Source organism: Acomys minous, assembly GCF_964271855.1.
Source record: "Acomys minous genome assembly, chromosome: 4".
Taxonomy (NCBI): Eukaryota; Metazoa; Chordata; class Mammalia; order Rodentia; family Muridae; genus Acomys; species Acomys minous.
This window is the reverse complement of record NC_140486.1, coordinates 26,931,178-26,958,665: the sequence shown is the minus strand read 5'-3', so window position 1 is coordinate 26,958,665 and position 27,488 is coordinate 26,931,178. Positions and strand designations below refer to the sequence as shown.

Genomic DNA, 27,488 nt, shown 5'->3' with positions numbered 1-27,488 from the left:
CTACTCACCAAATCCTGGGATTAAAGGGGGACGATAGGAGTATGCTATCACCTGAGCCCAGCCCCAAGTCCCCCTCCACTTTTGATAGGGTCACACTATATATGTAACCCAGGCTGGCCTCAAGTGTATGGTCCTCCTGCCTCAGCTTCTAGAGTGCTGGTATTACAGATGTGTTTCACATCCAACCATGGGAATCTATATTTTTAAAGATTTCCCTAGTCAATACTGTGACAGCCACTGATCTAAAGTCTTATGAGGTTTTTGTTTGTTTTTTGGTGTGTGTGTGTGTGTGTGTGTGTGTGTGTGTGTGTGTGTGTTGTAACTTTGCAATTGTTTGCGTATCCCTGACTCACACTAATGGAAGTCTAGCTATGAACCCAGCATGGGCCAGGTACTGGTAGACAAGCCGAGGCCCTGCCAGCTCTAGGCAGCTCAGAACCCTTCCCAGATGAGGTCACCGAAACACTTCCCTTTAAGGCCTCATGGGAATCAAGGTCTCCAGCTGGCCAGGGACCTAATAATGGCTTTCAGGCCCTTTCCTCTGCCTAGGTAAGATGGATGTCTACTTGTCTTCAAGTGTCTATTTCTGTCCTCAGTGCTCCTGACTGAAATCTTCCTTCCGGCCTCATTTCTGTTCCTCACTCTTGTCTGAAATCACTGTCTCATCTGGCCAGCTCTGTTTATGGAGCTGCTAGTTACTGGTTCTTGACACTGAGTACCAAGCGCTAGATGCTGCCTGTTGGGTACCAAGTGCTAAGCACAGGAACTCACTAGTTGGGTGGGAGAGACAAGAAAGAGGATAAGCAGCCCCCAAGAGATCATAAGACAGATAACTTATAATACACATTTAGTCTTGTTAGCTGGCTTTTGGTGCAGGGCTGCTAAAATTCTTGCAATTGCCGGATTAATAGGGATGACTACAGCACATTTGCTGTTCTTGTTCTCATGTTTGGTCTTTGACCCCAGTTCCCGACACAAAACTCTTAGCTCCCTTGGGATTTCCAAGTGATACATCTTTGGTTCTTTTTTTTTTTTTTTTTTTTTTGATTTTGGTTTTGGTTTTTTGAGACAGTGTTTCTCTGTGTAGCCTTGGCTGTCCTGGACTCCCTTTGTAGACCAGGCTGGCCTCGAACTCACAACGATCCGCCTGCCTCTACCTCCCAAGTGCTGGGATTAAAGGTGTGTGCCACCACGCCCGACACATCTTTGCTTCTCATGAGGTGACTCATTTGCGGGTTTCTGTGTGCCTGATTCTTCTCTCCCGGTGGAGATGAGAGGGCTGGCAATCAAGTTAGGGATCGATCACAGGTACATGATGAAGTCTCCACAAAGACTCTACATGCACGGGGTCCGGACACCTGCATGTGGCAGCAGAGTGGCACATCTCCACTCCAGAGGGGTAGAGCTCCTGTGCTCAAATGTCCCAGGCTTTGGCCTCTGTTCCTCTTTATCCAGATGCTCATCTGTATTCTTCACCATGTCTTATGTTACATAACAAGCTAGCAAGCGCGTTTCCCCTGAGTTCTGTAAGCCATCATAGAAGTTTCTCCAATTTGAGAGCAGCAGTAAAAACTCCCCATTGTTAGCAAAGTCATACAGGAGTATGGGCAATCCAGCTGGCTTACACTTGCCCGAAGTGAGGGCACATGCTGTTGTGGATGGGAGCCCATAACCTGTAGATCTGCCCTAACTCCGGATAGCATTGTAACAGATTTGCAAGATACACAATGGAGGTACAGGCAGCAGGAGGACTGGCTGGTATAAAAGAGGCCGCCTTTATTTGGTGGCCTGCATTGTGGGGGTGACTAATAGAAGGCACATAGGGGCTTCATGGAGGATGGTGGAGACCCTGTAGCAGAGGCAGTATCTCAAGGAGGTGGCTGAGTCTCTCTGCTTTCTTATTGGTAAAGAACAGGAGGAACTTGACAGCCCTGGGATGTCCTATTATTATGTTAGGCCTTCCCTGTACACGTGATTCTGACCATCCCTTTCTTCCTTGCCTTTCTCTGTCGTTTCCCCAGCCACTTACTTCTTGCTGCCCTGTGTTGAGCCAGCTAGAATGTGTCCGTCTATGCCCGACGGAAAGCTTCCTTGGGGTTCCACCACCAATTGCTCCTATTTCACAAGCTAATGGCAAGAAGAGAGACCCTGGCCTGCCTTCCCAGATACTAGGGTTGGTTCACAGGAACCATCCAAGCGTCTTGCGGCCTGGGCCTGCCCATTGTCTTAGTTGCGGGGATGGAAGTTTGGAGGCCGTTTGGGAACTGAGCGTGGTCAGCAGCAGGGGGTTGGAGGGCTACTTGGTGTGGGTGTTAAAAAAAAAACAACTCAGAAGTGGGGGCTGGAGAGATAACTCAGAGGTTAAGAGCACTGGCTGCTCTTCCAAAGGTCCTGAGTTCAATTCCCAGCAACCACATGGTGGCTCACAATTATCTATAATGAGATCTGGTACTCTCTTCTGGCCTGCTGGCTCACATGCAGGAATAACATTGTATACATAATAAATAAATCCTTAAAAAAAAAAAAAAGACTCAGAAGTGCAAATATTTGAGGCCTAGGTGCATCTCTGCTTGTAATCTGCAGTATGAACTTGAGCAATCTACATATATGGCTGCCCTTTGGAGCTCAGCATCTCACACTCCACACATGAGGCCTCTGAACTATGGTTTTGCACTGTGTCTGGATGATTCATAATATAACGGCACACTACCATCTGGGAAGACTGGCCAGTCTCTCTCTTCTGGTCATTGGTGTGAGGACAGTAATGACTGTGACCCCGTGCCTCTCGGAAGCCTCTTGTGTGACATGCAGAGCTGACAAGACAGCCTTCGAGGAGAAGAGTGAAATGGCAAGTCAAGGTCAGGTCTGGCCCTCAGACTAGTTTTCTTTGGCTCTATGCTCACATTCTTTGGAAATAAGGAGCCAACATTTAAAGACAGGGAAAAAAAATTTTGTCAATATCCAATATTCAAAGGAAAGCTTTTTCCTTGAAAAACTGAACAGTGCCCCATTCCACATGCCAACAGTCATGCTGTGCTCGTGAGCTCAGAGCCTCACAGCTCTCATCCCCAGGACTCTTGTAGTCCCTGGCACTTCAAGGGTAAAATTCCAGGAGCTGCTAAAAGCACGTTAAAAAGATGTTCGACCTCGTTCCTAAAACCAAATGCATGGCTGAAGAAATGGCTCAGAGGTTAAGAGCACTGTCTGCTCTTCCAGAGGTCCTGAGTTCAGTTCCCAGGAACTACATGGTGGCTTACAACCATCTATACTGTGATCTAACGCCATCTTCTGGCCTGCAGGCAGAGCACTATATACACAATAAATAAATAAATAAAACCAAATACAGCGACTGGACTGGGGATATGACTTGTTGGGTAAGACAGTGCTTATTTTGCAAGCATAAGGACCCAAGTTCCAATATCCAGCACCCACATAAAGAGCCAGCTTAGCTGAAATGGCTAGCTTCCAGTTCTGTGAGAAACTGTGTCTCAAGGCAACAAGGCTGAGTGTCACAGAGGAAGAAGACATCTGGCATTCTGCTCTGGTCTCCATGAGCACATGCATCGGCACACTCGTGTGCATGTGCCACACATGTACGTGCAAAACTGAATTAGTACCAAATCGCTATTTCCTACCCAACTTATTTGCAAATGTGAAAAAGGCTCAATTGTCAACACACCGTGGAATTATTTCATATATATATATATGTATATACACATACACATGTACACATATATATCTCATGTTTACAAGGGCTGAGAAAACCGGTCTCTATACACACACACACAACACACACACGGAATAATACAGTATGTATTTTTCATATATATCTTGAAAGAGGCAGAGAAAATTAGTCTCCATATATATTCCATATATACATATGTATGTATGTATAAATGTGATGGAATAATACAGTACACACAGTATATTAGTGATTTGGGGGAGGTTGTTTTTTGCTTTTTTGTTTTGTTTTGTTTTGGTTTGGTTTTTGGTTTTTCAAGACAGGGTTTGTCTGTGTAGCACTGGCTGTCCTAGACTCGCTCTGTAGACCAGGCTGGCCTCGAACTCACAGTGATCCTCCTGCCTCTGCCTCCCAGAACACTGGGATAACAGGCATGGGCCACCACACCCAATTTGGTGATATTTTTGTATGCCTTGTTAAAATTGCCCAACAGAAGCAACTTCAGGGAGACAGGATTTACTTTGGCTCACAGCTTCAGAGGGTCCAGTGCTTTGCGGCTAGGCAGGCGCAGCAGAGCAGCTTAGTTCATGGAAGGAGCAGCACTTGATACTCTGTTTACACCATGATGGAGCAAGAAGCAGAGATCACCAAGCATACAGAGCTAGAGGTAACCCTCAAAGGCCGGGCTCTGGAGAGACCCGCTTCTGCTAACCACACCTCACTTCCTAAAGCCCCACAGCCTTTCCAAACAGTGCCAGCAGCCAAGGAACAAGGTTGTTCAAAACAAAGGTCTATGGGGACATTTCAGATTCAACCCATAACATATACTGGTAGGAAAACAAGTTCATACAACTTCCTCATCAATCAAAACTGATAAATACCACCTGCCCTCTGTGACCAAAACAGCATTAGTGCATGGGGCTTATTCGAGGGACTCAAGCACATACAGGAAATGTGATTCTTTGTTGCTGTTGTTGTTTGGTTTTGGGTTTTGGCTGTCCTGGAACACATTAGGTATATCAGGCTGGCCTTGAACTCACAGAGAGATCTGCTTGTCTCTGTCTCCAGGGTGCTAGAATCAATGCAATTCTAATGCACACATACAAGGTCATTGGGAAGTTGTTTCTAATAGAGATTGAACCTAACCGACCTGGGGAAACTGGCCAGGCCACCATATAATTATGTAGTATGTAATGAAGAGCCTTTTATGAAATAGGGCCTTCGAAATATATTAACTGCATTGAATGTGGTGGCACAGGCCTTTAACTCCTGCACTTGGGAGGAAGAGGCAGGTGGATCTCAGTTCTAGGCCAGACTGATTAACATAATGAGTTCCAGGTCAGCACGAGCTACATAGTCAGACCCTGCCTCAAAGCAGGAAAAAAAGAAAAGAAAAGAAAAAAGTTAACTACAGAAAGGAGAAAACAGAAACAAAAAACAAAAAAAGCCGCACGGTGGTGGTGCATGCCTTTAATCCCAGCACTTGGGAGGCAGAGGCAGGTGGATCTCTATGAGTTCGAGGCCAGGCTAGTCTATAGAGCAAATTCCAGGACAGCCAGAGCTGTTACATAGAGAAACCCTGTCTTGAAAAAACAAAAACAAAATCAAGAAACAAAACAAAACAAAAAAAAAAAAAGAAAGAAAGAAAGAAAGAAAGGAGAAAGCAGAATAGTATGCCTACCTGGTGCTGCGTGTGAGGGGAGGGTCTGCAAGGATAGGCTCTAGGTCCTAGCCACAGAAGCCATGGTGGAAAGGACATCTCACAGCCTGGGGCCTAGGAGCGGAGGCAGGACTTTCCAGGGTCTACACATTTACCTCCTTTGAACTTGGAGCTATGTGACATATTGCTTGTTCCAAGAACAAAGCTTTAAAGAGTCTCAGAGACCTAGATTCTGTAGTTCTCACTGCAGGCTTCTAACGTTTTATAACTTGGTGACCTAACTTTTATAGACCCAGAAGGCTCATCTTGCATGAAGCTAAGGATCTGGGCCCCTCTCTGGATCTTCCTGATCCATGCTGCCCAGAGCCAGGCTCGGGAGCCCTTGTGACATAGGTGGCTTCAATGAAGGGCTCCCTTCCTGTATGGTACAGCCGTGGGTGCTCTTGATAGCCTGGGGACACAGCTCTCAGCCCCCTCACCATGTCACCTTGTTCTCTGTCCTCCTCCAGGGGAGCCTTCTCCGTGGTGCGCAGGTGTGTGAAGGTGCTGGCTGGTCAGGAATATGCTGCCAAGATCATCAACACCAAGAAGCTCTCAGCCAGAGGTAGGTTCTGCAGAGCCCGCCCACTGCCAGCTTTTACTCTGCCGTGGATAGTTCTTGTCCTAGACTGGAACCTCAAGCTTGACCCCAGGGAGACACTGTTGACAGGCTAAGAGGCTCTTCCTTCTGAGAGTGTGATGAGAATAGACCATTCATTTTCCTTCCTCCGGGAATCTAGGCTAGAGGTTACAGCATCTTCCAGATGGGTCAAGCCCTTAGGAGTACTCTTTTGGGGAGGTAGCGTGGCTGAGTGGTCTAAGGCGCTGCATTTAGGAGTACTCCCTCTCCCTGCTCCCCTGCCATGCCCTTCATAGCTTGCCTCCCAACCCTGCCTTTGCTGCCTCTCTACCTGAGTGTTTAACCCAGCTCCTTTTATGTTTTTGGGGGGTTTTGTTTTGTTTTATTTTGTTTTTTTCAACACAGAGTTTCTTTGTGTAGCCTTGGCTGTCCTGGATTCACTCTGTAGGCCAGGCTGGTCTCGAACACATAGCTATCCACCAGCCTCTGCTCCTCAAGTGCTGGGATTAAAGGCATACACCACCATGCCCCTCCTTTTGTGAACAGCCCTTTCTCTCCTTCCAGGTCTCCACTCAGGGTCACATCCTCAGCGCAGTTCCATCGCCTGCTCTTCAGTCTCCATTTTTCTTTCTACTGTTTTTAATTTCCGTGTGGCCTTCCCCTGGCTCACGTCATTCTGCTCACCTCTTTGGCTCCTTGTGTAATGCCTGGTTCACAGTGACTGTGAACCCCAACACAGTGGACCAGACCCACCCACTGCTCTGTGCTCAGCACCCAGGACAGCGCCCTCACCGGGTGAGGTGCTATCTGTGAACCATCTGTGGCTCTGCTCCCACCACACCAGTTTTTACATAGGTGCTCTGAGGTATGGCCTGGTTTTGAAAAGGACATCCAGGCTGAGCGGTGGTGGTGCCACGCCTTTAATCCTAGCACTCAGGAGGCAGAGGCAGGCGGATCGCTGTGAGTTCGAGGTCAGCCTGGTCTACAAAGTGAGGCCAGGACAGCCAAGGCTATACAGAGAAACCCTGTCTCGAAAACCAAAAACAACAACAACAAAGAAAGAAAGAAAAGGACATCCAGCTAATTCTAGCTTGCAGAGGCCTTAGGAAATTTGGCCCCCAAATCTTAGAACCAATCCTGGCCAATAGCAGCAGCATCCCTGGGAGGTAATCCCCTTGCAGAACCTAAAACAGTTAACACTGGAGTTTGGAAAGTCTGCCTAGAAGATTCCTAGTCATTCCTGTGTGTTTAGGACAGTAATGGGTGACCAAGCCAGTGCACTGGCATACTAACATCCACACCGGATCGAGGCCTTGAAGACTGCTGGGTATGTGGAGAATTCTGTCGGGTGAGGTGGTTGCAGAGTTACAGGAGAGAGGTACAGTCTGATTCTTTCGTAGGCTGCACCTGTGTCTGGGTGAGGGCCCAGCAGGTGCAAGGCTTACGAAGGTCCTGTGAATGCTGCACAGGGTGTTCATGTTGCGCTCTGTGGGCCTCCCAGAGAGCCCTGGACTGGCCTGTGGCTGCTACCTTTTGTCTCCAGCTCTGTTGTCTGGCCTACAGTGCTCTCTCTATTTACTTACTTTTCTGTATCCTGCAAGGAAGAGAGGCACTGGGGTCCCCAGCTGGCACGATTAGTGTAAAAAGGCTAAGCTTATATAGAAGGTCTGAAGGCAGAGGCAAGGAGCCAGGGAGTCAGGGAGTCTGACTAGAGTGCTGCTTCCTGTTGGTCGGCCCGGCTGGAGCAGCCTTCGGTTGCTGTGTGTGTGTAATTGTGCCTCAGTTTCTAAGGCACTAGAGACAGGACTAGAGCAGTGGCTCTCAACCTTCCTAATGCTGGGACCCTTTAATACGGTTCCTCATGTTGTCGTGGGCCCCCAACCATAAAAGTATTTACATTGCTACTTCATAACTGTAATGTTGCCACTTTTGTGAACTGTAATGTAAATACCTGGTATGCAGGATATCTGATATGTGACCCCTGTGAAGGGGTCATTTGACACCCCCCCCCAAGGGGGTCACAACCCACATGTTGAAAATCCCAGGGCTAGAGTAATGATAGGTCAAGATTTGCCCTCAAGAGGGGCATCAGAAGGAAGTTAAGATGAGAGCATCATGCTGGATGCTGGAGTTTCTGGGCCCGCTCAGCACCGTCCCAGGGGACATACACTGAGAGGCAGAGGTCATCACTCCTGTTTGGGAAGGTGACTAAGCATTCCTGGACACTGAAGACTCTGGCCGCGTCAGGCAGTCACTACTCCTCTTTCTGACTCTGTTGAGACCTTGACAAGTAACCCTGCCTAGGAGAAGGGGACTTGAAAAAGGAAACTTTTTTGCCAGCCTGCTGCTGTCTGCCAGCCCTCTTTCCCAGCAGGGAGGAAGACAAAGATTCCTTGAGCGCATCTCTGTGTGTCACTCGCCTCTACAGGGGGCTCTAAAGCTGTCACATTTGGCAATATTCTCTAAACTTCTCCCGCTGCCTTTCTGGGATGGCTTCCTGCAGCTCTCAGCGGGAGCTGGACCCACCCAGGGCTGCTAGCCACCCCTCCCAGCTAGCTGTGGCTTCCCCTAGCACACCCTGCCTGGCCTCTTCTAGTGAGTAGTTCCCAACTCAGGGAGATATTTTTATATGCATTTTAAAATTAGTTCTTAAGAACAAAACCCTCATAGTGTCATTCAAAGAAATCATAAGCAAATAAAATGAAACATAAAATAATTTGCCTATTCCCATCCCTGCTACTCCCTCACTTCCAGTCTTTAAAAACAAAATGCAGCCAGGCTTGGTGGCGCACGCCTTTAATCCCAGCACTGGGAGGCAGAGGCAGGTGGAGCTCTATGAGTTCGAGGCCAGCCTGTTCTACAAAGAGAGTTCGTTCCAGGACATCCAGGCTATTACATAGAGAAGCCTTATCTTGAAACAAACAAACAAACAAAAAACCAAACCAAAACAAACAACCAACCAAAAAAGCAATCCTGAGCTCCACCCTGGAGTTGAATCGTATTAGCAAGGCTTTTGGGCAGAAAACCTCCTGGCACTGTAGACAGCAGCCGTGTGCTCTGGGCTGGACCATCCTAGGTGCTCTGTGGACAATACTAGGGACTGTGGGCACACAGCTGTCGTTGACGCAGTAGTCAGGCAGGAGCTTTCTCAGGCTCTAGGCTCAGTCTCACTGCACGAGGTCATGACCATCCCTAGCTTCATTGAGACCCCTATCTGGGTGCCTTCAGGAGGCTTTGTGTCAGTCTGTCTTCCCCACACTCTCCAGGCTTCCTTGCTCTCTAGATTATGTCTCTCATGTCCCAGGATGAGGAGGGGCCTTTCTTGATCCCAGTGCTCGCTCGCCCTGATTCATCATCCCTCCTGCTCTCACCTTGCAGGAGCCCAGCCTCTCTGAGGCAAAGCCCTGTGATGTGTGTGCTTGTATGGCTCTGACCCCTGCCTGGCCCTGATGGCTGCTCCTAGGGCTTAGACTGATTTCCAATTTAGTGTCAATACCCTGAAGATGATTTAACCACAGTGAGACAAAAGTCCCCAAGTTGTCACCATGGGTATTAGGGGCCATGTTCTCAGGTACCAGGCAGCGTGTGGAGACGCTAAACTTCCCTGGATGTCTCATCACTGTGGGCTGCTTCTGCTGGGCTGTGACTGAGTCACACACTAATTGACTGTCAGGGCAGTAGTTATTAGCATGAACTGACGCGCTGCTCTGCCACTTGCTGGTGTTAGGAGCTTGGGTAAGCGTCTCAGCTGTTCCACGCTGGGCCCCTAGAATGCTGCGGTAACCAGTGGGCAAGGATGTGTTCCCACAGGCCTGTTTTCTCAGGAATGACACTGCATGGCACATGAAATATACCTATAAACTAGGTAGAGTGAAGAAGTGAAGGGTGCTACCAAGAAAATCAGACGGGTATGGTGACACACTGGGGAGGGCAGAGGCAGGTTGAGCTCTGTGAGTTCAAAGCCAGCCTGGTTTACATAGTGAGCTCTAGTACAGCCAGGGCTACAGCACAGGGAGAGATTCTGCCTTAAAAGAAAGAAAGGTTGCTAGTTCCATCCATTTGTCCACTAATTTTGGGATTTCCCTGTTTTTAATGGCTGAGTAGTATTCCATAGTGTAAATGTACCACAGTTTCTTTATCCATTCTTCGACTGAGGGACATTTAGGACAAATGGATGGAACTAGAAACGATCATACTAAGTGAGTTAACCCAGAAGCAGAAAGACTCACATGGTATATACTCACTTATAATTGGACATAAGCCCAAGAGGCATGTCCCATGAAAGTCTTCACTTACCAGGAGATTAGGATAGATGTGAGGACATCCTACTGAAACTCTAGGTGAGAGAAGTATAGGAGAATGGAGAAATAGAAGGATCCAGGAGGTCCTAGAAACCTACAGGAAGAACACCAGGATGGGCGGAACTGGGCCAGTGTTTTGCCCCACTCCTGTATAATTCAACAGCAGGACTGCATTCCTGGGGCATCTCGTACGCAGGAAGCGGCACAGTTCTGGGTTTAGACTTGCACCCCCATCCCCCTGAGAGTGTTACCCGGGCCAGAAGATCCTATTCCTCCTCATAGGCTGGACTTTGACTCTGCAGCTCTCTGGTTCCACTGTGGGTGACGGCGAAGTACATGCGAGTGGGGGCCTGGTGAGGGTCCTCTCCTCTGTCTAGCGCCCCTGAGCTGCCTGAGGGTGTCGACAGAAGGCGGCTGGGAGGGAGGGGGAGAGGGGTATGTGGAGCCAATCTGGCCTTGCACCCCATCCCCACTCCTGGCAGCCTGCAGCAGGCTTTCAGAGAGCTCAACCTATTGAATCAGAGCTGTCCTTAATTGCTTTGCTGATGGCAAAACCACATTTCAGCATTGATCTTGGCTTCTGCCATCCGTCCATCCACAGAGGGCAACCAGTGATTGCTCTAGTGGGGGACGCGGGGAGTTGGGGGGGTGGGGAAGAAAGGCTTCCACCTGCTCTGAGGCCATCCTGTGGTAAGCTTCTAGTCCTGGGTCAGCCTTAAACTATGACACTGAGTGTCCTTCTATGGGCCCCAACTTCCCACTTGGGCACAGGCAGGTGGAGTTGGCAGTTCTGCGTCCAGTTACAGAGAACAGAACAATAAAGCGCTGGCTCAAATCATATTGCCAGGGCTGGGTACTTAACTCCTCCTTCCTCTGTGAAGCCAGAAAAATGACAGTACGCCGCTAAGGTTGCCTGAAAGGTATGCAAGTGTTCTGCCCCGTGCCTGGCATCAAGTGAGTACAGGTTGAGTCTCCTCCGACTAGAGAATGCAAACTCTTGAGGATGGATGTAATGCGATAGATAGAGCATGCCACACCAGGAAAACTGGGTTTTATGCACGACACCATGAGAAATGTTGTATAAAATTACCTTTAGGCACTGACTCTGGCAGGATGTGTGCTGAAGTCAAACTCCCCTTAGGGTGTATTTCTGTGAGACATAAATACACTCTGTTGGCTGGACTACCGTCCCATCTCTAAGACTCATTATGTGTGTGCAGATATTCCACAAGCCCAAATCTCAAACACTTTTGGTTCCTGGTCCCTACTGACTTAGACAATGTTTTGTTTCCTTAACGCAAGCCTTAACTACTGAACTGTGCAAGAATAGGACAAAGGGGACTGGAGAAAGCACAAGGACTGCTGCAGCCCCGAGGCTGCCGCAGACTGGGGACAGGTGTCCAACAGTGGTGCCACAGACTGCCACGACAGACATTGTCCGGGGTTACGGTTACAATTGTTCCTAGCAGCCCATGGCAGAGAACATAGGCAGCAGAGCTTACACAAGCTCTTGCTGACGGGTGGGAGACAGAGGGTCTTGGACAGACGTCCTGGCAGGCAGGTGTGCAGGCTCTGGGCCAGCATCAAGGGAGGGGCACACCAAGTTCTACCATGTAAGTTCTTTGCAGATGTCTGTACCTGGTTCCAGTATATGAAATGGAGAGGCTGATGGGGTACAGATCTTCTGAAGAAAACAGTCACTGCCTTAGGAAGCTTGCCACATCCATCCACCCATCCATCCATCCATCCACCTACCCACCCATCCATCCATCCATGCATGCATCTATCCATCCATATATCTACCCACCCACCCATCTATCCACTCATCTACCCATCCATCCATCCATCCATCCATCCATCCATCCATCCATTTCTTGAGTAACTAACATGCCCCAGGCATTCAAGCAAATGTACATGGGTACAGCAGAGACTCTGCCCAAGGATGTAGGTTCTATAAGACACCAAGGAGCTGGAGAGATGGCTCAGCCATTAAAGGGTAGACTCACAACCCAAAATATAAGACACAAAGATGTTGCCTGGCCCTCTGAAGTCCAGAGGAGGATCCCTACAGGCTTGAAGTCAGGGTAGGCTTCTAGAAACTAATGGCGCCGAGGGGCGGTAGGATGGAGTAATGGCTGCTGATAGAGTTTGCCTGCTGAGTGAACTTATAGCTCCCAGAGGGAAACTAGGAAGGACAAAACTCTGCAGTTCACCTGCCTGGACCTAGGGTGTGGGGGCAGGCCTGGAGGATTACAGCGAGTTGTACTAGGGCTCCAGATGGTTGGGTCATACAGGAAGGGGTTGGAGGAAAATCTCCTTGGAGACCCCTGGGCACTGAGGCCTGGGGAAGGAAAGGGTCCATCTACCTGCCCTTTCTGGGAACTCAGAAGCCCTGGTACGTAGGCCACCTTTTCTAGTGTCTAGGGCCACCCTGGGAGGTAAGGACAATAGAGGCAGGGTGGGGATCATGTCTCCTCTGGGATTGATGTGGGAATCTGCATTTCAGATCACCAGAAGCTGGAGCGTGAGGCCCGAATCTGCCGCTTGTTGAAGCACCCCAATATCGGTAAGCCATGAGAGTGTGAGGGGTCCTGGCACAGTGTGGCGGGGTGGGGAGCAGCCAGTCTCGCTCTCTCTCTGGGGATGGAGGCTGCAGAGGGAGTTGGGAAAGGGGGCGTCTTGCTTGGGGACCAGCTTGCTTTGGAGGAAGGTGAAGAAAGGACCCCTCCTCCCTCCCACACTGCCAGCAGCCTCCTTCAGAAAAGCTGTTTCAGGAAAGCTCTTGAAGCTGAAAAAGAAAGATGAAAATAGGCCGAGGAGGATGGGGGGGGGGAGCTTAGCCTTGACCAACAAGGCCCACGCCTGGACCCACCACATGCAGTGTCAGCCTGGATCTGTGGCCCTGTCCTGCTTCTCAGCCCTGCTCCTGCCTGCCTCTCACCTTCCCAGGAGCTTGGGCCCTGTCCCATCTTCTGGAGGTGCGTGGCCCATTGTTCAGGACCACAGTGAAGGTCCTGACATACACATCATTGTCCTACTGCCCCGTCCTTCCGCTCCTGTGCATCTGGCCTGCAGACCCAGGCCAGTCAGGGAGGAGCAGGGCTGTTAGATCCTGTTCTGTCAGGGAATATAGCTGTGAGATCTTAGTGGGAAAGCTGCTCCCTCAGAAGCCACTTTCCTCATCTTCACCAGTGCTTGTCCTTGTCTGGTTACCTGGGTATCTTGTGTCATGGCGGCTTGTGAATCTGCCGGCCTGAGGTGGGTTGAGGTGTCGCAGTTCTCACAGCGTCTCACAGAGGAGAAGCTAAGGCTGCTGGGTCCCAGAGTTGGTTTTCAGGTGAGCTGCCCCTGAGTCCTCTGAGGAAGCTCCAGTTCCAACTGCTGCGCCCTCTCCTCTCCCACAGAGGGGCAGCAGGCTCCTTCACAGAGCTGGAAGAGTTAACTATCCTCAGGGAGACCACTCCATCTGCTATTTATACCAAAGGCCCCTCCCTTCCCCCCTACATCTCCCCCCACCCCCCAGCAGCCAGAAGCAGGCTAGTAGCAGAGAAGGCACAGGCCACAGCTGCAGGAGAACCCTAGCAGGACCCTGCTCTGCTCACCCGGATCCTCCACCCCTCACTGAGGATAGAGGGTTCCAGTGAGCTCTGACAGGAACCCCGTGTTCTCAAGGAGGCTGTCAGCTTGGAAGGAGGGTGGCATATTGGTGTGTGTGTGTGTGTGTGTGTCTGTCTGTCTGTCTGTCTGTCTGTCTGTGTCTTTGTCTCTGTATGTGTGTCTGTGCATGCATAGTGTCTATGTGTGTATGTTTCTGTATGTGTCTCTGCACATGTGTCGCTGTAGTATGTGTGTTTCTGTATGCGTGTGTTGGTGTCTTCTGTGTGTGTGTCTCTGTTTGGTGTCTGTGCGTGTGATGTGCATGCACACACAGGCATGGCAGCAGATCTGCCTGGGCTCAGCGCTTCTACCTAAGTCTCCCTCCCTCCTATTCCCAGCTGGAATGGGAATACATAGGCCAAGCAGTGACAACCCGCAGCTCAAACCCTGCTCTGCTACTGTGTAGCAGACATGTAGACATGTTGCCCCACCACTCAGAAAACTCACATTTTTCTGGAGTTATTCCTGCCGGGCTGGGTGTGGTAATTCAATATGGCATAGTGCAATGACAATGGGTGAGCTTTCCCTGCTCAGCCACCCCACACCCCAGTCTGCCCGTTCCTGCAGCACAATCTCCCCCAGAAGATAAGTTCGGCCAGTAACCCCACACAGCTGCCATTGCTCTGCACCACACGGGGAGACATCCTGACACACTGAGGGGCAAGAGTCCAGAAATGGCCATTATCACCTTTTCTACAGTCACCCAATGTCAAGGTCACTGGAGGCTTTACCACATGTCCAGACCTCTTCAGGCCGCTGAGGCTGTCAGTGACAATGAGGGCGGGAATGGGACTGGGTAAACATGGCTACCCGTGGGGAGCAGAGCTGAGCAGGTAACCAGGAGGATCTCAGAGGAGCCAGGAGCTACTGCTGAGGAGCTGGACCTTGCCCAACAGCTCACCCCAATCTGGTGTAATCTTGATCTTGCCAAAGAAGCCTAGCATTGTATAGATGTGGTACAGAAGCCCAGAGGGCATCTTGCCTGTAGGAACCAGGATCTTAGCCTGCTGGGCAAGTCCAGGCAAGGTGGATGGGCTGCTATCTCCTTGTGTCCACTGCCTTGTCCTAGGGGGTGGGGATCTCAGCATGGGCTGGTCCAGCTGTTGCCTGTAGATCAAACCCCGGAAGTCCCGTGCTCGTGAGAGACAAGCCCCGGAAGTCCCGTGCTCATGCCGGAGCGTGAGAAACTGGGATGGGACTGTGCACAACCTGAGGGCTTAATGAATAGTTTGGGAAGGGAAATTAAAGATATTCAGGCATTATGCTCTACCTCCTGATAGCTCATTCCTATATATGGAAACATAAACCAAATGAGTCGGTTAGTATCCCCATAATCCAATCACCCCCCCCAACCCCCGCCCCCTAGCTCTGCTTGATGAAGATCAAGCCTTTAACACATGAGCCTTCTTGGGAGGCACTTCATACCCAAAGCAATCACAGCTTTTATCACCGTTTAAGAATGCCTGTGCGGGCTGGAGAGATGTCTGAGGGACTAAGAGCCTTTGCCGCTCTTGCAGAGGAACTGGTTTAATTCTTAACAGCCACACAAGGTGGCTCACAAGCACCTGAAACTCCAGCTCCAGGGCACCCCGATGCCTTCTGGTCTCTGCTGGCACGTTCACCCATGTGTGTGTACCCACAGGGACACATAGAGAAAAAGAAAAAGAAAACCCTTTACATTCGGCTCAGCGTTTCAGGCGAGTGCTTGTGATCCCAGCACTTGGGAGGAAGGAGGGTTGTGAATTTGAGGCTAGCCTGAGCTACCCAAGGAGAACTTTTGTAAACAACAACAACAAGCAACAGAGGTGTGGGGGATGTAGCTCACTGGTGGAGCACTTCTTTTGCTCTGGTTTATCCCCAGCACTGTAAAAACGGGGGGGGGGACCTTAATATTTCCATTTAAGTCTGTGTAAACCACCTCTCACTCCACCATCTTCTATCTCTCGGGGCTATCTCCTGTCCCCTAGGGCATCCATTCAGGATACTGAGTTGTAGCTCAAGGCCACTGGCATTCCCCAGGAGAGGCTAAGGTTTCCAATGACAAGGAAGTCGGCTCTCTCAGCCCCTCCCTACGGGCACCCTGTTGTCCACTTCTCTATGTCTTCCCAGAAAGACTTGCCTCATGCCTAAGCTCATCGGAAGAACACTACAGCTTTACACTTTGTTTTTCCACTAAACTACAGAACTGGGAGAAGATTCCAAACCGGTGGGTGATAACTGCCAAATCATTTCCAACAGCTGTGTGACATCCATTGTGCAGGACGATCCTAATTGTCCCACCCAACCCCGCACCCTTCACTCATGGTTTATGACACAGAGAGGGATGGGCACCCTAGCCCGTGAGAACTGGTCCTTGGCTGACAGGACATAGCTTCCGGAGTCAATCCTAGGCCTCAAGGGCCTTTCTTTTAAAAGCTGAGCAATTTAGGGAGCTCTGGGCTCCTGGGAGCCTCGCCTCTGTTCCTGGTAAATGAGGTGTGAAGAGATGACAAATTCGCAGCCATCAGAGTTCAGGAACCAACTGCTGTCTCTCTCACTCCAGCACCGGAAGCACTGTTGTCTCTCATGCTGGGAGCTGAGCAGGGGTGTCAATCCAGGGCCAGGCCAGCACTGAGTGGTTATGGCTGTGCATTTCATGGAACCCTTGTAACAAGCTTGCAAAGTCTAAATAAGGACAACAGAGGCTCACAAGGTGCAGCCGCCATCACACTCAACTGGTCTGCGGCAAAAACTGGGACCATAGGATATATATTACCACTCTGGCTTGCTCAGCAAGGAAACTGAGGCTTGGAGCAGTGACAGGACCAAGCTGACACAGAAAAGACTTCAATCCCCTTCCAGTAATGCTGAAGTGGTGAATCCATTCCACTTGCTTTTGTCAAAGTTTGTGCTCAGGGACTGTGGGCTGAGATGGTGGCTCCAGAAGTCTGACAGAGATAGTGGGGGCAGAGAGCATAAAGCCCCGTGTAACCAACTGCTTTGACCCTTCCTACAGTCCGACTCCATGACAGCATCTCTGAGGAGGGACACCACTACCTTATCTTCGATCTGTGAGTCTTTCCACACACCCTGCCCCCCACCCCCACCCCCACTCCCCGATATGCCACAGGAGAGGGGTGCCTAAGCAGGATGACCTTTATGGACTCACTGGTCTGAGGGGGATCAGAATGCTCTTAGGCTGCCCAGAGTTCCCCTAAACGTAGCGGGGCTGCTACGCAAGCCGCCCAAGCTGGTCTTTCTGTTTAAAACACCAGACACATTCAACCAGCATCATCAGTTTATTTTTGCTTTTCTATTTGTGGCCAGTGATGCTGCCTTGCCATTCGTGGTGGGGGTATCAAGTTTCATTTTGAAATCTGGTTTGTCAAAGCAGGAAGGAAATGACAGGCTTCGGTTGTTCCTGGGTGGGCAGTAAGAATCAGTGAGGATGCTGGCCTGGTCTGTAAAACACAGTGATGTTACGAAGAGAGGACAGGAGCATATGGGAAATCACCAAAGCTTTCACTCAATTAAAAAAAAAAAGTATTTAAAAATAAACAGAAAAATGAGGGAAAATAAGCTAAGCAAGAAACCAAACAGCCCACAGGCTTCCAAAAGCCTCATGGATCCAATGATTGCTTCTCAGTTACTGCCCTCACCTGTCCGGACCCAGTGAGGGGAGGAAGAGGCAGCAAGGAAAGCAATGTGTGTCAGAAGACAGGAAACGGTTAAAGCAGCGGCACCCTTGATCCAGTCCCTCCTTTAGGGGCTGAGGTCCCCGGCCTTGCCCTTCTCACCTCATTTCCTAAAGGTTCCTCCAGGCTAGGTGGCACCTGGAATCTCAGTGGGAGGGTGACTCCATACCTGTGTCCCCAGGGTCACTGGTGGGGAGCTGTTTGAAGACATTGTGGCCCGGGAGTATTACAGCGAGGCTGACGCCAGGTAAGTATCAGGTGCTGCCGGGCAGAGGTGCCTGGGGGTAGCCCGCCCCCCTCCCCCACCCTTGCCTGCAGTCAGCTTCTCCAGAGGCCTGACTCCTCCTTCCTCCTCTCCAGTCACTGTATCCAGCAGATCCTGGAGGCTGTGCTGCACTGTCACCAGATGGGGGTGGTGCACCGCGACCTGAAGGTGAGTAACCCTGGTGAAGCAGCTTCCACAGGCCTCCTGCATGGGCACTCCCGTCCCGTTGCCTCCCAGCCCCCCATAACAGTCACCACCCAAATTCCTTCCATCCAGGGCCTGGGGAGGGGGGTCAGTCACTCAGGCCAGGCCTCTGTAACTACATTCTCCGAATTCCTTTCATGTCTTCACCTTGAGGCAGCTGGCTGAGTTTTCCAGCTGTTGAGGCTGTGAGGTCAGGAAACTGAGCTCAGGAAGGTAGGGCTGGGGATGAGGGTGGGGGCGGAGGAAATGGATGGGCATGGGATTAGGCCCGATGCTGTTTGTGCCAGGAAGGTGAGGTGAGTTAGACTGAAGCTGCTGTGGGATCTGGAAAGGATGCAGGGCTCAGTCTGTTGCCTTCCAGCCACTTGGCTTTTTTTGAAAATTTTTAAAAGATTTATTTTTTTTTATGTGTATGAGTGTTTTACCTGCATGTAGGTATGTGCATCGCCTATGTGCATCATATGCATGCCTGGTGCCTATGGAAGCCAGAAAAGGGCATCAGACACCACCCCTCCCCCAACCGGGGTTACAGACAATTTGTACATTTTCATGTGGGCACAAGCCTGGGTCCTCAGGAAGAGCAGCTGGTGCTCTTAACTATTGGGCCATCTTCCCAACCCCTTGGTTGGTGGACTACCTTGCAGGTTATTCAGCTTCCCTACAGAGGAGTTGTCATGGCAACCTCTGCCCCATTGATGAGGCTGTCAAATGAAACCAGAAAATTCCTGGCTTACAAACTGATAATCGTGCTCCTGGGTCTCTGTTAGGCAGAGGAGGAGGAAGACAGGGCTTGAGGAGCCTTCTGTGTGCCCTTCTGTCCACCTTGAAGGAATGGAGTAACACTAAGAAGTCCGGCATTGTCATGGCTTGCATGGCCTTGCCCAACAAATATGGACCTTGTGGGTCTCCTCTGTCAGCAACTCATAGAACCCTCACTGTACAGAACAGGAAACAGAATGAGAGAATTCAAGGGGTTTGCCAAGGATATGCATTTCAGGGGAGTCTAAGGAGGGTCAAGGATCCCTGGCTTGCTTTCACCCCAGAGCCTATGACCCCCAAAGTCCATGTACAGAAAGCTACCTAATCCAAGTCAGCTTCTGCAGCAGCTTGTTAGGACAACCATGCCAGGTATCCAGGAACCTTGGCCATCAGTGACTGTGCTGACGTCATATGGGACATGCTCGCTGCAGACACTGCCTACATTCCCAGTTTGGAATGCAAAAGGACTTGGGAACCAGAGAGTCATTGAAGAATGCTCCTCAGACTTCCCCGGGCTGCAACCCCCATTTCCAGCAGGATTGGCCCCAGGCCCTTCCGAGCCTGTATGTCCTCCGTGGTCAGCAACCAGTCTGTCCCCACCCTCCCTCCAGGGACAGTGTTTTAAAAGGGCTCTCTACCTCTTTCTTACTACCATAAGCGCCCCGTCAGGTGAGTTCCTTGTACCTTGGTGACAAGAAGGTGGGCCCAGAAACAAGGTCTCAGTGTAAAGGCAGGGTGGCTTTCCCCAAGGGTCTGTTCTCCTCGTTATGGTAACAGACCATGCTCAGGCAGAGAAAACAGGAGAGCTGAGAAGCGGCCCAGATTTAGGCCACACTGGAATCACTAATTAGCGGTACATTCATCAAATCAGGGCAGGACACTACTGTGACACAGGACATGTTGGGAACACAGCCCCTGAGGACAACGGAGGCTTCACTAAGCCAGGTGGAAGGGCCGTATTTCTTTGGGCCAAGGCTAGCTTTGCACTGTGAAAGGTCACGTGGGGCCCTTGGAAGTTCCTGCTGGGGAATCGGAGATAGAGTAGACTGCAGCTGGCTCAGTAGAGTGTCTCAGCCCCGCCCCCAGCAGGAAGTTAGAGCCCCCCCCCATCGCCCCCCCCCATCTCCGTGCTCAGAAAGCAGAACCTGCTGTTTACACACCTAGACACCATTCTACAAGGCAGGCATCTGTCCCTTTTCTCTGAAAGGAAACCAACCATCAGAGAAGGGAAGTCGTTTTGGCCAGGTTCCACTGCAGCAGGGGCAGCATTGGAATTAGAAGCTGGGACTGTCTTAAGCTGGAATCCATCCTTACTCCTAACGCCCCTTTGTCCAGAGTCTTACAGTGATAGGAAGCTACAGGAAGTGAAAGATTTTGGGAGCTTAAGCCAAAGGCAACAGCCTTGATGCTCCAGAGGCTAGCTGTGTGCACCCCTCCCATGTCAACCATGATTGCCACATCCAAGACCCATTGTCTTTCAGCCAAGAGGCACCTGCCTTGTAGCATGGTAAACGGTAGTGCTCTGAGCACCCAGCCCCAGTGCTCAAACTTCCTGTCTCTATGGAGACAGCTGGTGTTGACTCTGGCTCTCACTTGTTCCCCAGCAGGACTTCCAGGGACCCCCCACCTGACCTGTCACAGTTCAAAGCTAGCCATGGCCCAAAGAAATAAGGCCCTTCCTCCACGGCCAACTACATTCAAACCCCTTTGCCTTGACTCTGATGGCCAGCATTTAACAGCTGTTGACACCTCACTTACTCCTTCAGAGCCCCTCTTTCTCCATCTTGCACACATGATAAACATAGTTAATTAACAGGAGCTAGAGAGGACTGGAGAGAGAGAGAGAGAGAGAGAGAGAGAGAGAGAGAGAGAGAGAGAGAGAGAGAGAGAGAGAGAGAGAGAGAGAGCTCTTTAGAGGGCTGGCATGAAGCTGATAGCTGGACAGAGATATTTGGGAGGAGAACAAGCCATGTATGGGTGAGGCTCTGAACCTACTGACTCTCTCCCTCCCTCTCTCCCTCCCTCCCTCCCCCCTCTCTCCCTTCCTGGTCCTGGGAAGCCTGAGAACCTGTTGCTGGCCTCGAAGCTCAAGGGAGCTGCTGTGAAGCTGGCAGACTTTGGCCTGGCCATAGAGGTTGAGGGGGAGCAGCAGGCATGGTTTGGTGAGTGGGGTGTGAGGTGGCAGGGAGGGAGGGGCATACTTTGGATGACATGTGTGCCCCTGGGAATCCTCTGCTTAAAGTGAAATGGTCTAGAGATGGCTGTTTGGCCATCTGGGGCCCAGGGAACATAGGCTGCACCCAGCCAGCCTCTGGGCTAGTGGGCAGTGCTAACCTTTCTCCCTCAGGACTAGGTATGGGCACAGGGACATCACTAACCAGGTGACACACCTTGTTTGTGACAGCAGCATGCACTTCTAGGTCGGCGGGAGCTCTGTAGACTTCCCCTGACCCCTGGATACTGAGTGTTAACAGAGGAGGGACATGCCAAGCAGCTTGGGAGCGGTCAGGAGAACTGGACAGGTATAGAAAAGCCTGGTATGTGAGTGCAGACAACTCAGCACTCCTCAGGGTTGGAAATGATGGGGCACATCTCCTCGCTCTCGGTGCTTCTTAGTGAACTATAGTGATCAGTGGTCTAGACACAGAACGCTTGAGCTGAGTGTGGTGCACCTGCCTCTAACCTCATCCCTAAGAAAGGAGAAGCAGAATAACAGGGAGTTCAAGGCCAACCTGGGCTACATATGAGACCGTGTCTTAAAAAACAACCAACTAACCAAACAAGAACCAGAGTTCTGAGTTCAAATCCTGACTCGGCTACTTACAAGGTGTGTGGGTTTTTGTTTTTTAAAATCAAGCGTTGTTTTTCTCATATCTTGGAAGAGGACAGTAGCATGTCTCTCAGGGACTCCAACAGGGTAACTACCAGAATGCATGTGAAGTGCCTCACCCAATGCTAAGCACATATCTGCAGCAACTAGTAACTGCTCCTGAGATGACAAGTTAAGATAATCTTCTTCATTGTTCCAACAATCCTCTCAGTATTGAAAGGCAAGATCGTTTAATCCTTTGTTTGACAGATCAGGAAACTAAGGCCTGGAAAGTAAACACACACACACACACATACACACATACACACTCACACACATGTACACACACACCACACCACACATACACACACACATCATATACCATACCACACATACACACCCCACACACACATCTACACATCACATACCATACCACACACACACATGTACACACACACTCATGCACACATATGCACACACAAACACATACATTACACCACACACACTCATGCACACATGCATATACACACATATCACAACACACACACACACATACACACACGACTCTGACATCTCATGAGCAGCCCTTGAGCAGGGTGTGGGGTATGGGCAGCGAATCAGCTCTTTAGGGACACCAGCAAGTGATAGGTAACGGCTGCACTGAAAGCTGGGACCCAGAGAGAAAGGAGCTCTGTGTTTGGTAACTGTTGTCTACCTGAGGAGTGGGGAGTAGAAGGCAGGTGGGGTACACACCTGTCTGGTCCAGTCTGGTGTAGAGGCCTCAGCAGCTTACCAAGGCCCCTGGGTTTGCACAGAACAACCCCAGCTTTGGGGCAGGGCTGTGTTCTCCAGCTCCAGGGCTATCCTCGTCCCCTCTCCTGCAGGGTCTTGCTCCAGACTACTCACGTGCCAACCTCTGTGTGTGTGTCTGCCTGTCTGTGTGTCTGGGGAGCAGGGTTCGCAGGGACACCTGGATACCTCTCCCCAGAAGTGCTGCGCAAGGACCCGTACGGGAAGCCCGTGGACCTGTGGGCCTGCGGTAAGTCCGCCTGCAGGCCTGTTTGTCTCGCAGCCCTCTGGGCCTATAGGACCGGCTCCATTTTCCACCACTCTCCTTGCTCATCTCTCCTCTCCTGCTCCTCTCCCCAGGCGTCATCCTGTATATCTTGCTGGTTGGGTACCCCCCATTCTGGGATGAGGACCAGCATCGCCTGTACCAGCAGATCAAAGCTGGTGCCTATGATGTGAGTGTTGCCTCCTTCTCTGGCTGATGCTGATGCTCCCCTTCTGGTGAGAGCCAGTGGCCTAAGAAGCCAGGGATCGGAGGACACACCACTACTCTTTCCACTGCAGAGGATGAAGCTCAGGGCTGCTCCAAGACTGACCAGCAGAGCCAGGCCATGACCTCATGGTGCCTAATGACTAAGGTCTAAAAGTTGTGGAATGTATCCCATGGGGCACTAGAAGGTAGAGGCAAGGGACAGGCCCCAAGCATTTTATTTGCTTATGATTACTTAATCAACCAACCAACTAATTAATTAATTTCCAAAAGATGTCTCATGAGACCAGGCTGGTCTGAGAGTCACTATGTAGTCAGGGCCTCCTGATTCCCCTGCTCCTACCTCCCAAATTCTGAGATGACCATTATCTCCCACCATACCTGACTCTGAGACATGCTTTTTTCCCCTTCTATATATTAAAAAAACTGAGCCCTTTTGTATCGTATTTCTGAATGTTTTACATGTATTATCACATAGCCATCACTCCAATATATGACATAGTTACTGCTATTCCCCTTCATTACACATATAGGGAGGCTGAGGACAAAGATGCTTAGTGTGTGGGACTTGGGTGTGGCCGTCTGGCTCTGGCGCCCACGTTTCTAAGTACCTTGTGGACGCCTGAGTGGTTGGGTATGAGAACCCCTGCCTGCTCCCCTGCCAGTCAGGGGCTGGAGGATCGCAGGGGTGGCCTGGGGCAGGCTAGGCAAACCTGGCCCCTCTGCCCCTTCCAGTTCCCCTCACCAGAATGGGACACCGTCACCCCAGAAGCCAAGGATCTGATCAATAAGATGCTGACCATCAACCCGTCCAAACGCATCACGGCTGCTGAGGCTCTCAAGCACCCCTGGATCTCGGTGAGCCTTTATCAACCACACCCACTCTGGAGGCTTTGTCACTCAGTATCATGTCCCTGGCCCCACAGCCCCAGTATGGAGCTCAGGGGGCCTTATCTGAGAATCTCTGGCTCCCTGTGGGTCTCAGAGACAATATAGAAATGAGGGAAATTCTGGGTGGGCATCATGTTGGGTGTGTTACTGGTACTGATTGATGGGTACCAAGGTCTTAGCCATCCTATACCATGTAGCAGAATGAAAGGTCATCCTCCTTAAGATATCGTCAAATTTTTGCTCAAGTGCTATTGGGTTGGTCTGTCCTCCCATGGGCCGTCCCCTCATACAGTTCTTACTTTCTTTCCAGCACCGCTCGACTGTGGCCTCCTGCATGCACAGACAGGAGACCGTGGACTGCCTGAAGAAGTTCAACGCCAGGAGGAAACTGAAGGTAACTTGTCCTTGTCCTTGGCATCACTGGGCTCACTAGTTCTTTCTTTCATCAGTCTCACATATGTTTATTGGACATTCTTGCATTGCTGGCTACAAAGGGGTTTGGGGGAGTAAGCAGCAAATCTGACTCTACCCTACCCTGTCTGCACTCTGGTTGAGGGGACAGATAAGCAGGAGGACTCTGTTGGGCATGGTGAGTACTGTGTCTGATGGTGGGTAACATAGCAGAGTGATGGCCTTCCCCGGCCTGGAGCATTCTGGGAAGAATCTCAAGAGGCCTTCCTGGAGGCAGTGGCATTTGAGTTGACTCTTCATGACAAGCAGGTATAGAGTGACAATGGGGAAGATGTTCCAGACACAGCGATGGCCTGTACAGACGTTTGTAAGCATGAGCACTGCTCTCTAGGGGAACACAAATGGCTTAAGAGAGCTTTGCGGGGAGCACATGTGACCAGACATGGAACCACATTTGAGAGACAGACCCCAGTTGCTGAGCATAGAAGACGAATGGATGAGCCCATCAGAGATAGGCTGGAGGGCCTGAGAAAGCCTCCGTGGCATTAGGTGGACCCTGAGCTGGATATTCTCAGCAGGTCCTGCACTCAGGAAGGCTCCACTATGACAGCTGTCAGTGCTCCCGATGAGGATGTAAGGAGGGCAGAAGTGGAGGCCTTAGCTCACCGGCAACTCCCACATCTACTGCTCTCAGACCTGGGATGAGAGCTCAGGATGAGAACCTAGGCAAAGGGGTGATGACTGGTGCAGGGTCAGGGGAAACTGAGTCACACTCCCACCCCAGTGGGAGTGTGGGGATCAGGGATTCTTAATGGAATGGGCTGTTGGGTTCGGAGATGGTCTGAGTCAGGTCTTAATGAGACAACACAAGGACCAGCTGGGCCCTAGTTTCCAGCCCTTCACTAACAGAGAGGGTTTCTCCAAGCCCCTATCCTCCTGGTATGATCCAGAGGCCATCGAGGCAAGAAATGATCTAGAGCTAGGACCTCCAAGTCTAGCAGCACAGGTACTGTCTGCCTTCCCCAACCAGGCAGGAAACTTCTGTAGCCTTTAGGAACCTCAGAGCCTGTTAGCATTGGCCAGGCCATAGGACCTATTAATGCCTGCTCCTACCTCAAGAGCTGTGCTTGCCAAAGCTTCCTTCTCTGGGGAGAGCGGATGGGCTCTGGGCTAGAGGGTGGGATGTGGTTAAATAGAGGGGTCAGGGGCAGAGACTTTGGTTTCTCTCTGAAGGACACACTGCCTTCTCTTCACCATGCCCTTCTGGTCCTGTCTATGTTCCTCCCCTCACCTGTGCCTCTTTTGGGGCCTCTCTTGTATTTTGCAGGGAGCCATCCTCACCACTATGCTGGCCACCAGGAACTTCTCCGGTAGGTGGTGGGGCTAGAGTCCCTAATGCATCCTGCATTGGTCTGCTGGATGCCAGTTACACTGTTGGGCAGCTTGGGTGTACCCTGAGACGGGGCTGCAGGAGACACCGTGATCCAGGCTTAACTCACCTGCCTTAATCAGCACAAAGAAAGGATGGGCTGGAGAGATGGCTCAGGGGCTAAGAACACTGGCCGTTCTTCCAAAGGTCCTGAGTTCAACTCCCAGCAACCACATGGTGGCTCAAAACCATCTGTAATGAGATCTGGTGCCCTCTTCTGGTGTGCAGGCACATACAGGCAGAATACTATATAAATAATAAATAAATAAATCTTAAAACAAAACAAGTGGGGTGGGGTGGCGCACATTTTTAATCCCAGCACTCAGGAGGCAGAGGCAGATGGATCGCTGTGAGTTCGAGGCCAGCCTGGTCTACAAAGCAAGTCCAGGACAGTCAAGATAACATAGAGAAAGCCTGTCTCAAAAAAAAAAAAAAAAAAAAAAAAAAAGGAAAGCAAAGGAAAGAAGAGAGATCAAAAGTCAGCAAACCAATGCTGGAAAGATGGCTCAGAGGTTAAGAGCATTGGCTGCTCTTCCAAAGGTCCTGAGTTCAATTCTCAGCAACCACATGGTGGCTCCCAACCATCCATACTGAGATCAGGTACCCTCTTCTGGTGTGCAGGCATAATGCAAGTGAAAACTATATACATAATTAATAAATAAATCTTAAAAAAAAAAAGGTCAGCAAACCACGGCCTAGTTAGAATTCAGTTTGGCTCCCCAGTCTGCAGCAGTACTGGGGTTCTCGGGCGAGGGCAGCTAGAGGGGAAGTCAATTATTGGAGTCCAGTCCTGCAGGAAGGAGCCACACCCAGAAAGCACTCATGTAAGAGCCATATCCTCCAGGCCCCTAGCTTCAGCTCAGTTTGTTTCATAACAAGGCAGCAGGGGCTGTCCCCTTTTTCTAGGTGGAGGTGACAAAAGCTTAGGACAGTGTGCTCTGTCTCTTCCCAGGTCCCCAGCATTCAAGAGAAGCAGAACCTGTCTCCAGCACAGATCAGTCCAACTCCTAGCAGGTGTTTTTGTACAAGCTGGGTTACCCAGCAGACCAGGGCAGGAGACTTCCAGGGAGTGCCCAAGCACTTGGGCATGTAGCTCTGAACAGGAGGGAAAGGATTATTGTCAGAGCTTAGCAACTCCTCTTGGCACACGGGTCAGTGACAGGCCAGTGCCGCTTAAGGCCTCTCCCTGGGGAGTCCTGGGTGCTGACGGGGCAGCAGAGCAGATATAGACAGTGGAAGTGGCAGAGCTCACCAGAAAAGCTCTGGCACTGGGGCTGGGCCAGTGCAGACAACTGCACACACAGACACAGGCCAACTTCAGCCAGGGGTCACTTCTGAGCAGGCTGTAGGTCCGGGTACCCTAGGAGGGTCCGCCTACAGGATGACCAGCTGGAAGGTGGTCTTCATCCATACTGAACCTTCCTCAGACACGGATCTGATTGTTTTTATTGTTATTGTTGTTGTTGTTGTTGTTGTTGTTGTTGTTGTTGTTGTTGCTGACTGAACACTGAAAGCTGAGCCGCACAGACAGAGGGTTATTTTGTTTTGTTGTTCTATGAAAATACCCATCTCAAGCCCACAGAATGGGCTTGGTAAGCTAGGGCTGAGGAAGAAGTGTTTTTCTTTTCTTTTCTTTTTTTTTTTCAAGGGTGGGGGGGCTGGAGAGATGCCTCAGCAGGTAGGAGCATTTACTATTCTTGAACATGACTCAAGCTTAATTACCAGAATCTATGCAGAGGTTTACAACAGCCTGTAACTCCAGTCCTAGGGGATCTAATGCTCTCTTAATGGCCTCTATGGGGTCCTGCACACATGTGGTACATGTAAATTCACACAAACACACATAAA

The 27,488-nt window shown here is 50.6% G+C and overlaps 1 protein-coding gene across 3 annotated transcripts in view; it reads left to right on the top strand.

The window, feature by feature from the left end:
• The window catches only part of CAMK2A (calcium/calmodulin dependent protein kinase II alpha), a gene marked incomplete at its 3' end in the record, with an annotated part of 64,617 nt that overhangs the window by 12,735 nt on the left and 24,394 nt on the right, over positions 1–27,488 (top strand). For all 3 annotated transcript variants that reach the window (XM_084779257.1, XM_084779258.1, XM_084779259.1), the window contains exons 2-12: positions 5,852–5,946; positions 12,769–12,828; positions 16,915–16,969; positions 17,775–17,840; positions 17,954–18,026; positions 20,881–20,983; positions 22,586–22,669; positions 22,780–22,874; positions 23,645–23,767; positions 24,111–24,194; positions 25,539–25,581. In XM_084779257.1, the coding sequence (XP_084635383.1) occupies positions 5,852–5,946; positions 12,769–12,828; positions 16,915–16,969; positions 17,775–17,840; positions 17,954–18,026; positions 20,881–20,983; positions 22,586–22,669; positions 22,780–22,874; positions 23,645–23,767; positions 24,111–24,194; positions 25,539–25,581 (881 nt within the window). The remainder of the gene's footprint in view (positions 1–5,851; positions 5,947–12,768; positions 12,829–16,914; positions 16,970–17,774; positions 17,841–17,953; positions 18,027–20,880; positions 20,984–22,585; positions 22,670–22,779; positions 22,875–23,644; positions 23,768–24,110; positions 24,195–25,538; positions 25,582–27,488) is intronic.